This window comes from Rhinatrema bivittatum, chromosome 9, assembly GCF_901001135.1.
Source record: "Rhinatrema bivittatum chromosome 9, aRhiBiv1.1, whole genome shotgun sequence".
Lineage (NCBI taxonomy): Eukaryota > Metazoa > Chordata > Amphibia > Gymnophiona > Rhinatrematidae > Rhinatrema > Rhinatrema bivittatum.
In genome coordinates this window covers 134,057,926-134,070,095 of record NC_042623.1, presented here as the reverse complement: position 1 = coordinate 134,070,095, position 12,170 = coordinate 134,057,926, and the positions used below count along the sequence as shown (strand labels likewise).

At 40.5% G+C, this 12,170-nt stretch overlaps 1 protein-coding gene across 6 annotated transcripts in view; it reads left to right on the top strand.

Annotated features, from left to right (window-relative positions):
* Positions 1-12,170, top strand: part of PPP2R3A (protein phosphatase 2 regulatory subunit B''alpha) — a 435,163-nt gene that overhangs the window by 371,226 nt on the left and 51,767 nt on the right. Inside the window, exons 13-14 of one of the 6 annotated variants that reach the window (XM_029615754.1) lie at positions 7,299-7,389; positions 8,001-8,593. The exons of the other annotated variants lie outside the window; for them this stretch is intronic. Coding sequence (XP_029471614.1) covers positions 7,299-7,389; positions 8,001-8,210 — 301 coding nt within the window. The 3' untranslated portion in view covers positions 8,211-8,593. Of the gene's footprint in view, positions 1-7,298; positions 7,390-8,000; positions 8,594-12,170 lie in introns of those variants that run through there. 6 annotated transcript variants of the gene reach the window in all.

Below are 12,170 nucleotides of genomic sequence, written 5' to 3'. Positions count from 1 at the left end.
ATGTACATGTGCTGTTAAATTATTATACAGAAAGAGTTAAATAAAAGGGTAGGAAAAAAGGGACTAATTTAGACAAAGGTCATAAATAAAGTAAAAGACTAGGTAATGGAAAGAACATCCTCAGGATATATTTCCGGTTTTGTTGCTGACCCCTATTGCAGAGCTGACCAGTATCCCAGTTCCAGGAGGGAGAAATTTGGGGCAGTCTTACTTGTAAACTTATTTATTTATAAAACTTGTATGGACTGGTTATATAGCATATAATAAAAGTTTATAATAAATCATATATATAATTTAAAACATCCAAAAGCATATATTTTATTTTATATATTTTAATCAGGGTAGAAGTGGGGAGGAGGGGACAGGAAACAGGAGAGAAAAAAATGTTTGAATTGTTTGAATTGTACCCATTACTGTTTTCCTGTGTGTGCATTGGAATAATTGTTCTTTGGGAGTATTTGCTGGCAGTGTTGTTGGTATATACTCAATAAAATTGTCAAATTAAAATAAAAAACCGCAACTTCCTTTTAAACCATAAGCATAGGAAAATTAAACTAAACTAATAATAAAATTTTCAAATTAAAAAAAGAAACCATTAACAAATAAAGCCTGCTGCACTTAATCCCTTCTTAATCCTGCCAATGAGCAACCAACCTCACCATCAATTCCCCAAGTTCAATCTCTGCCTACAAACTACTCATTATTCAAAGGATGGAATGTTGTATGTCATCTAGAAAGTTTATCAGTCTGGCGATTAATAAATAATTTTAAATAAATAAGGGAATAGGTATGTCAACCAATTTTTGAAATTTCAAGTAATTATATTAATTTCTTATCACTTCAAATCATTCCAAATTCAAGGAGTTTTAGCAGTAAAAGCTCATTTTAAACCTCTGCTAGTTCTAAATCTAAACCCAAATGACAGCTCTAATTGTGCAGTCTGTGTAGAACAAATAGGCCGCCTGGATCTATGTCAGATCAATTTAGACGATAAATACTGAGGGCCATTTAAGTGTAAACAATGAAAAATTTACATAATTTTAATTTTGCCCTCTCAGCCATTGGAAGCCAGTGCAGTGAGGCTAGCAGTGGTGAAACCCTATCTCTCCTGTTTTTCCTAGATACTAGCCTCAGTGCACTATTCTGAATCAACTACAACTTTCTTATCAAAAAACTCTGTAAACCAACCAACAGACTGTGCAGTAATCAAAAAGTCTCCATCATTAAGGACAATACTAATATTTTTAAAATTCCACTATCCAAATATATCTTTAGCTGACGAATCCTCTTCATTTTCTTTCTAATAAGTCTTCATCAAAAAAGTTGAATATAATACTACTCTAAGACTTCTTGCCTGAACCACAACATTCTCTACAAAATTATCCAGTTTAAATTGAGGCTAGGCTTTAACAAAAATACAGCCAACACCCAATATCTCGGTTTTCAATGTCTTCAAAATTTACTGGTTTTCCAGTAACTAACTGGAAATTTTACCCAGGCAAATCTTCAGCTGCCCTATTAGCTCATCCAAATCTTGCTCTACTGACAACAAAAACTGGATATCATTGGCATATATAAAACCAATGATACCCAGCTTCTGAAGAAGTATCAACAGCTGGTGCATGAAAACATTAAAAAGTAGAATAAAAAACCAAGAACCTTGGAGCATTCCCCCACCCCTTCCAGGCAAACTGCAAGCATATAAAGGACCTACAGGGTCTTGAACCGCTGATCCTGGGAGGAGTAGGCTGAAGCCCCCTCATGTGAGTCATGCTTATGGCTGAAAGCTAGGGAAGCAGTATTGCTACTTTTTCTCAGGCAAGGCCCAGCCAGAGACTCATTGATCCGGAAATAGACCTACCCTTGTAACACACCTGTTTTAAACTCTAACCACCAGAGCATTCTCTGCTGCACAATGTTTTTCCTAATCCTTAGGACTGGGTCTGTAAAGGAGTACATTGAATACTATCAAGCTGTTTGGATCACCTTCTTCACTTGCCCAGTAAGGGAAGTCTTTTTGGCTAATTTGTTTGTTATCCTGCATTATTGTAAGTCAAGAAGCACAGATTGTTTGTTTTATGTTTTGTTCATTAAGTAAGTTTATAGTGCCTTTGTTTAATCAGACCCTGACAGAACATTATTTCCCTATCTGCACCATTTGAATTCTACCAAAAAGAAAAGGTGCGATCCAACTAAATATACATTGCCCCTCAACCAATCTGATAACATCTGTCCACTAAAATCTCATGATTCACTAAATCAAAGATATTAGAAAAATCTAATAATACAAGCACCCCTGATTTTCCTCTTATCTAACTGATGTAAAACATCATCTGCCAAGAAAATCAAATTCCCTTCAGTATTATGGCTTGGTTTAACCCTGATTGAATACTAGCCAAACTTCCAGCCCTCTCCAAAAACTGGGTAATACAACCCACAACTATTTTTTCAAACAGCTTTGACAAAAAAAAAAAAGATGTGCCACCAGTCTATAATTTTCACAACATGATGAATCTAGTTGTGCTTTCTTAAGTAATGGAAAAATTACTGATTTTTTTAAACTTACAGGGAAATAACTCTCTCTCAAAGACAAAATTTAGCAACTCCACCAAACAAACAAGGACTTCGCCCCTTAGAGATTTAATTAAACAAGAAGACCAAGAATCTAGAGAACTCCCAGAGGGCCTCATACAATTCACAGTAACTGTTCTAATAACTGAAAATTCTAACAATTCCTGTCCCATATCCTCTTCTCTTCCCTTAATCTTAGTTACCACACCTTTCCCTCCCAAATCCATTTATAACTCCAGTTTCTCTCTATAAAAATTTACAAACTGTGCAGAATGGAATTCTCACTGGCAGTTCAATCTTCCTTTTACCTAATAATTTATCTATCACTCTAAATCCCTATTTGTATTATCAGGTGATCTTATATAACAAAAAAAAGGCTTCATTCTTCTTTGCAATTACCCTCTGTCTATATTTATTAGCTAACTTGCTCTACTCTCTAAAAGTGCCATCCAGATTTACCTGTTTCCATCTAGGCTCCAACTTCCTAACCATACACCACATGTGCTTCAGCTCATCATCAAGCTACCGAATAGGTTGATTATTTACTGGAATCCATTTTTGAGTTACAATAGAATCTAATACATTCTGAACTGAATCATTTATTTAAAGCATTTATAAATTGCCAGACATGAAGACAATCATAAAATAACATTGTTATTGTTTGTAAGGTTTTGAATGGACCCTTGGACACTGTGGCTGCTGACCACGCCCACGGGGGGGGAAGTCCCGTGAGGGGCCACAGGTCAGGCTCAGCTTCAGTACACACAACACAGATAGATCTTTTATTAACAGTATTGAGGAGCCACCAGAGGTGGCAGTAGTGAGCAGAGATGAAGCCCGGCTGGGCTTGTAGTCCCTCAGGGCTCTGGAACAGCGATCCCACAATGGCTGTGCTGTAGTGAAGAGAAACTGAGATAGTGAGTACAATGAAGTATATGCAGGGTTCTGGAATAGAGCCTCGTTGGTTGAGTACTCACACAGCGGTTTCTCTCGGTAGGAATCACAGGAGCTGAAGTAAAGGCAGGCCCTCGAGGAGCTAGTACTTGGTTCCAGGGAACAGCTCTGAGAGAAGTAGATGGTAACTCACTGATGGTGTAGGCAGCGGTATCTTCCAGGCAGAAGTGAAGTCCAGGCAGCGAGTCCAGGAACATGGGCCCTCGAGGAGCGAGTACTGGTTCCAGACAGCAATCTGAAAGAGAAGAGAGAGGCCCCTGAGGAGCGGGTACCCCAAATAGAGTAAGTCCAATAATGGAGAGGCAGAGTAGCTAGGTACGGAGAGCGAATTCCATCCGTAAGGAGTTCACCATTATGAATACCTGACCCTTGCTAACTCGATTAGCTAGCAGTAGTGTAGGCTATTTGTATCCGGGATGCGTGATGTCATCACAGGGGGACGCCGCTGAGGTTCGCGCCAAAGAAAGAATTTGAAGCAGGGCCACGCAGCGCGCGCACCCTAAGGCAGCTGGACAGAATGGCGGGAGGCAGCAACCAAGCCGGACCGGGGACGCCGGAGAGGACGGCAGGCAGACGCCATGGCAGCCAAACATCCGTCAACCGCGGGAAGAGTCGCCAGAGAGGTAAGGAGGGTGGAGTGGAGACGTCGGGCAGCGACAGTTGTAACAAACATAAAATCACAAACTAATTAAACCATAAATAAAACTAAAGGCCAACTCAACATACAATTAAAACAATATAACAGTCATAATTAACAACTTATAAAATATCATGCCAACCAGCAAACTACTCATCTATTTGTCCTTCTAAACCTCCTGCCAAATGCTCTCTCACAAAGCTGTGTGGTATCTATAGTTCCTGATTCATTCTTTGAAATCAGTGCTGCTAGGCCCAAAATGCATCAGAATACACTCTACAAATAAGAATTCTGAAGAATTGTTTTCTGTAGTAAAACTAAGATGGCTTCTAAATCTGGGCCCACTTGTTCCACTAAATACCAATAATTAGTCCTAAAATATTAATTTCAGCCTTTACAGGTAAAATCCAAGGACTGTGTTCACAATTTAACCAGTTAATCTCTGTTAATGAAGCTCAAGCTGTTCAATCAGGGACAGCTAGAACAATTCAAGCCACCTATCTGTGTTCTATTGCTTCTATTTCAGTTCTTGAAGATACAAGGAAATTGGAAATATTTGAGATCATTGGGGTTACAAAATTCTTAAATATTTTTTCAAAATATGAATAGTTCTTCTTGACCACTAAATCCATGCCCTATCTCTATATTCAAAATTTTGCAGGATGACATTGCACCTGTTGTAACACAAATTGTCAATTTATCATTACAAGAAGGTAACCTACTGACATTGTTGAAACAGGTTTCCATTTGTCCTGTCTTAAAGAAACAGAATTTGGATTCATCAATTCCAGAAAATTATTGTACGATATAAGCACTTAACTTTTTAGCAAAAGTAATTGAGATAGATGTGCTACAACAACTCAATGATTACTTGAATGAGCACCAACTTTTGTATATGCACCAAGAATGGGTTTCACAGGAATTTGAGTACCAAGGTCTTATTGCTTTCAACCTTTGACAACGTGGGCCAGATTTTAGTAGGTATGTGTAGGTGTAGATTTGTGCGCGCAACTTGGCGCACACAAATCTATGCCCGATTTTATAACATGTGCGCGCAGCCGCACACATGTTATAAAATCCGGGGTCGTCACACGCAAGGGGGTGCACACTTGTGCACCTTGCGAGCGCCGAGCCACACAGCCTTCCTCCGTTCCCTCTGAGGCCGCTCTGAAATCAAATTGGCATCGGAGGGAACTTTCCTTCCGCCCCTCCTTACCTTCCCCTCCCTTCCCCTACCTAACCCGCCCCCCAGCCCTACCTAAAAACTCCCCCTTACCTTTAACTTAGAAGTTGCATCTGCCTCTGGGCAGGTGTAGGTTGTGCGTGCCGGCCAACGGCCGGCCTGCGATCTCGGGCACAGCGGCAAATGACCACTGTGCCTGAAGGCTCCAGCCCACCCACGCCCCGCCCCTAGACTGCCCCGCCCACACCTCTCCCCCTTTTTCGAGCCCTGGGACATATGCGCGTCCCAGGGCCTATGCAAAATAGGTTCGGCACACACAGGAGGGGTTTAAAAGGGTTACGCGCATAACCCTTTTAAAATCCACCCCCATATGTTGTGGTTTTGAGGATAGGACTAGCTATCTGCTTGTCCTACTTGATATATCCTTAACATTTGGTACTTTGAACGATGACGTACTATTAGCTTGTTTACAAGAGACGGGCATAGCCAGAATCATATTCAATGGTTTGTTTCTTAATGGTCAAGTACAGCGAGTTCAGATAGGGCAAAACGTATAATTATGGCATGGGTTAACCATGGGAGTTCCCCAGAGATCAGCGCTTTCAGCTACACTTATCATTATTTACCTTGAATCCTCTCTATAAGATACTTGCTATTTTGGGTGTCTCTTACAATTTATGTGCCGATGACATTCAGTTTTTCATTCCGGTTCAATTTTCATGGAAGCATACTTTGCAATTTGCTACAATTTGTCTGACCACTATCAAGCAATGGTTATCTCACAATAAATTATTCCTGAATGTAAATAAAACTGAGCTGCTTATCCTGAGTAGATCCCCCATGGTTAACCCTCCCACTGAGCTAAAATTTAGTGGCTGTAAATTATCCATCACCAAGCAGGTCCATAATCTCGGAATTGTGATTGAAGGTGATCTTTCCAAGAAGGCCCATATTCAGAATGTAACACATTCTGACCTGTTTAAGATATTTATGCTAAGACATCTGAAGACATTACTTCCAACTGATGATTTTCATTCAGTATTTCAGGCTTTAGTTCTTTCAGGACTGGATTATTGTAATGCCTTGTACCTTGGTCTTCCTGACACTACTCTTAAACCTCTGCAGATTGTACAGAATTCAGCAGCAAATTACTCCAGTTTTGAAGTCACTCCACTAGCTCCTTGTCCAATAGAGAATATAATTTAAAGTTGCTATTCTAATTCATAAAATGATGAATACATGGGATGTCACTGTTTTGAACTCCATGTTAATGATTTATCACCCAAGTAAATCTTTGTCTGCTAACAAGGATTATTAGAAGTTCCATTCATGTATCATGCACAGCTTGATGAGACTCGAGATAGGGGCTTTTCCATTGATGGTCCAATCTTTTGGAGCTCCCTTCCAGAGCAGCTCCAATTAATCACTAGACTAAACAATTTTGAAGAAACTTGAAATCTCACCTTTTTACAGTAGTCATAACCAGACTTACCTCATGAAGGAAATATTTGACAGTATTGTTTTCTTAACTACAGACTATTTTCTGTAGACTGCCAGCTGTAACATTCTCATCTTCTGTTTATATATTTTTTCTTATCTCTGTTTTATGAATTATGTGTATTTTTTTTCTTATTATCTATTGAGAATGTAAGGGACATGTGGACTACAACTTTTCTAAAATAAATAAATAAATAAAATGGAGTTGTCCAAAACCCTGGACTGGTCTGCTGTCTCCCTCTTGAAACTGGGTACCTTGGCTGCTCTGAGATTGTCCCTGGTTTGGTTTATTTTCTAGTCAGGTGACAGTTCACTACATATAGCTGCACGAAGAGAGAGCAAAGAACCATGAAACAGAGTCAAGGCTTCACTTGAAAATTAGGAAACATACCAATTGGAAGTCACAAAACCTGCAATATTAAACTAAAATCTTTCTATTTCTGTTTCCCTGTATAGATTGAGGACCTCAAGAAGAAGGCCCAGGAGTTGCGTAGAAAGAAAGGGGTGTGGCTGGATCTGCTATGTGCCTGGCAGGAGGAGGCCGGAGGTACATTCATTAAATGCTCATCAGGGAGATATCAACATGGACTGTTTATTTCCTGCTTCCATCTCAGGCCCCACTATTGCCTTGCTACTCTACAAGACCCTGTCTCTGCCTAGAGCTTCAAGAAACCCTCATGCACATTAACATCATCCTGATGCACATTAACATCATCATGAAGCAGTACTTGAAATGTACTCATAGGACCACTATTGAACTCAGAAAGGTGTTAGAACATACTCCTAAAACCCTTAATAGAGAATGTTAAGGCCTCCTAACCATCAGAGATCTATATACTTGTGGCTGCATCATGACCCTTGACTGCTTGAATCTAGGTCACATACCAACACATATAGCCAGACACTTAGCCTGCTTCTGAGCATTTTCACTAGCTAGGCACCTTACGGTAAAGGACTGTTGTACAGAAGCTTACATATCTCAGGAAACCTATCTATGGCCTTTCTTCCCCCTATAGCACATGGGTGTCCCACCACTAGAAGCATTTCCCATTGCCTCTACCTCTTCCAGAAATGCTGTGCCCTCTAACAATTTGTATGATGCTGCACATCACACCTGGAGCATACCAGCTGATGGCTTGACAGACACCTTTTGCTCAGTTCACAGGTAACACCAGCTTGGAGGAGGATGAGCTCCTGGACCCTCCTGCTACTGCCGGGGAGCAGCAGGCACAACCACCACAACCCTGTGGTGGCACAATACTCACTACCTCACCCCTATGGGAGGCCCCAGACCAAAACAGCCATGAATCTCTCTCTCCTTCCCATTCTACTCCAGGACCTCTGCACACAGATTCTGAGGTTGCCTAGACATTGCTGGGAGAGGGATGCGACCAGCTCACTTGAGACCATCCACCAGATTCTGCACGGTACTCCTTGGCTACAGAGGCAGCCTCAGTGGCTGAAGCATCTGCTCCAGGTCAGAAGGCCTGGTCTCTAACATCTATCGGCCAAGTGGTCCAAAGGATGGGGGAGGAATTGAGCAGGGTGCAAACTGACCTCAGGAAGCTGGTGGAGGTGGTGGAACACCTTGTTCAGGCTCAAGAGGGCTTCACAACTGCTCTTAAGCTTATAAGCATGAGGTGACCACCACAGCTCCCCCTCCTCACCCAGGCCAATCAGGACCTTGCCTTCCAAGGCTCCTGGGCCCTTTTTTTTTAATTATAAATAGTTTATATTTTTCCACTTCTCAATTTTTCCACTTCTTCTCAATTTTTGTTTTATATTTCTATATTTGTAAATATTTTTTAAAGTTTTAATTTTTTTATAAAAGTTCTTTTATAATTTATATTCTCTGTGTATGTCTTTTTATTATTCATGCTAAGGTTAATGTCCACCTAAGTTAAGCCCCTTTCAGAACACTCTACTGCAATCACTTTCTCACCCACCCACTGCAGTTGATGTAGCTTGCCATACAGCTTTGTCCTGTAATCTCTATCCTCCACTCATTTACCCTTACAGCTGCCTATGTGTAACTTCTAGTTATTTGAATGTGCATTCTATACTTAGCTCCCCTGAATGATTTTCAGTTTACATTTACCTCTTGCATCCTCAAAGTGCCTGAGATGTGAGTGTAGCCAAGCTACAAGCACAGGTATAGTCTATAGAGGGAAGCATCTTGTATGCTTCCTCCTACTAAAAGCACTACACAATAGAGATGAGCTTCGTTTTTCTGGCTCGGGTCGGGTTTCGGTTCGGGCGCTTCATGGGAAAACTCATTTTTCCACGGATCATTTTTCGCCAAAAGCAAAACTGGAACCCGAAACCGGAAAAACGAATAAAAAAAAACAAACTACGAATCAGAAAAAAAACCGCGAATTGGAAAAAAACCCCACACCAACCCTTCACATTTACTTTCTTATAAACCCCCCCCCCCCCACCCACCATCCCGATCCCTCCCCAAGACTTACTAAAAGTCCCTGGTGCTCCAGCGAGGTCCCGCGAACGATCTCTCCCTCCATGTCGTCTGGCTGTCGGGCCTGCTATGACTCAAAATGGCGCCGATAGCCTTGCCCTTACGATGTCAAAGTGGCTACCGGTGCCATTGGTCAGCACCTGTCACATGCTCCTACCATGTGACAGAGACACTTGGTAGGAGCAATGGACGGTCGGCGCCATCTTGTGCTCCTACCATGTGACAGGGGCTGACCAATGGCACCGGTAGCCCCTTTGACATCGTAAGGGCAAGGCTATTGGTGCCATTTTGAATACTGGCAACCGACGGCCCAAGTGCAGGAGATCGCTCCAGACCCCCGCTGGACCACCAGGGACTTTTGGCAAGTCTTGGGGGGGGGACCCCTGACCTCCCCATGGTAGGAGCATGTGACGGGCTGACCAATGGCATCGGTAGCCCCTGTGACACAAGGAGAAAAGGAGCACTTATGAAGTGTCTCTTTCAAAAACAGCACAACTTCCAGCAGAGAAGAGCTGTCATGTAGTTATGCAGGTAGAAGCTTCATTCATATGAAGCAGTCTGCAGCAAGCTCCAATGAATCGCCTCTATGCCTACAAGCTGGTGTCAATGAAAGAAAAAAGTAACAAAATCTATCTTTCCTCAGTGATGAAGGGTTCCCTGTAACTGATGTTACTATTGCACCTAAGCCTAACCTTCTACCTGCTCATACCTGCTCTCTTCCTCGGAAGGGTCCAGCTGACCTCAACAGTGCTCCCAACCTCCATCCGCAACTCCCTTCATTGCCAAGCTCACACATATCTCTGAAAGACACCCCATCCAGTAGAGATCTGCCTACCAAACACAGGTTTTGCCAGGTTTCTTGTCCATGTAGGCAAAAGGAGTTGTTAAGGGCTGTCGCTTTAAAGCTTCTAGATGTGAGCTATTAGAGACTCCTTGATGTGTCCATGACCTTGCCCCCTCACCCACCTATACCACCTGTAATTTGGAAAGACATTGACACAGCAAGCCTTCAGAGCTTTGTTGTCCCCTGAAGCTGGGTCAACTGTAATTTCCCTCAGCTGCTTCCCATATTGACATCAATTATACTACATGGACTTTATAGGGTAGATGTAGCTAATAGACCCAGCAGAAACTCATTGCCTGATATTTTCTAATACACAGGACACATATACTTTTCAAAAAGAATGTTAATTGCTTTCTGAAATTTCTCTTCCTTATTTAATAAAATATCAGATATAAGGAATAAAAGCAAAGGAAAAAATATAAAAAATCTAGGCTTTAGATGATGAGTTAATCATCTAGACATGCTTTGGTTTCCTTACACCTAATAAATAGCTTATGGACATGAGTTAGCTGCATGCTCCATTTCATCAAGGACAAGCAGAGCTGGTTCAGGTGTTACCCCATTGAAAGCAATAGGGATAAACCCTGGATCAGCTCTGACTGCCCTGATGACATGAAGCCTGCAGCTAACTCAATTATAGGCCAACTGTATATACACTTATAAGGAAAATATACATGTATACCACAAGTTTACAATGATTGAACATGCATATATTCAGCCAATATAACCAAGTATATTTATTTATTTACTTATTTATGGTACTTATTATCCACCTATAATGAATCATGCTAAGCAGAGTATAAACATATTAAAACAACAAAACAATACAGTAAATCAATATCATCATAAAACATCACATACAATATAAAAATATAAACCAATAGAGTTATTGAATTAGAAATGCTTCTTCAAACAAAATATCTTTTAGTTTTTTAAAGAAGACCCCAAGGTCAGAAATGACCCTGAATTCTTCTAGTAAGGCATTCCATAATTTAGGGCCAACTGATGAAATAATTCGATTTCAGGCTTCCTGCAAATGTAATTAATGAACATTAGGCTCCTATAGTAAACATTGAGAGGACGATCTTAAATCTCACATAGGAACATATTACCTTACTAGTCTTGTTAAATAACTGGGTGAATTTTCGTTATTCAATTTCATTATTAACAACAAAATTTAAAACTTCATTCTCTGAATTACTGGTAACCAATGTAATTTCGGAACATATTTTGCCCATATTTTGGAACATTTGCTATTAACCTTGCTGCTGAATTTTGCAAGTATTGCAATGCATGTAAACAAATCTTTGGCAAACCAATATATAGAGAGTTACAATAGTCAATTGTTATAATAAAAGCTTGGACAATAGTTCTAAAATCTTCAGGTTCAATAAGAGATTTCAAGTGATGGAGCTGTTGCAGCTTAAAATAACCTTTCACTAAAACTGCTTTAATTTGCAGGATACATTTAAATTGTGAATCGAATTGTACTCCCAAATTTTGCACCTGCTCTGCAAATTGTATCTTTGCACCTAAAATTGTCACTTTAGATATCTCAATCGGTCTAGGTTTTCTTGAAATCCATAGAATTTCAGTTTTTTCCAAGTTTAACATCAGGGCATTTTCTGACATCCAGTTATTAATCATAGTAAGACAGTTAGCTATAGAACTTGCACTTCAGAAAACTCACCAGTAACAGGAAAATACAATTATATATCATTTGCATAAAACATGAAATAGACCTTAAGAGAATCAGGTAGGGGACACAGTGGTTGAACAAAGATGTTGAAGAGTAAGGCTGATAAATTTGAGCCCTGAGGGACCCCAGTACCCTCAGTATACCAGTCTGAAACTTGACCATGTACATTTACATGAAGGTTACGATTATTAAGCTAAGACACAAACCATTGCAACATGCATGAACATTTGTTATTTTAAAACATTTCATGCATCATCCTCTCCCTTTATAGGTGTATAAACATGCCTTTTACGTGCAAATGCATGTAAGTAT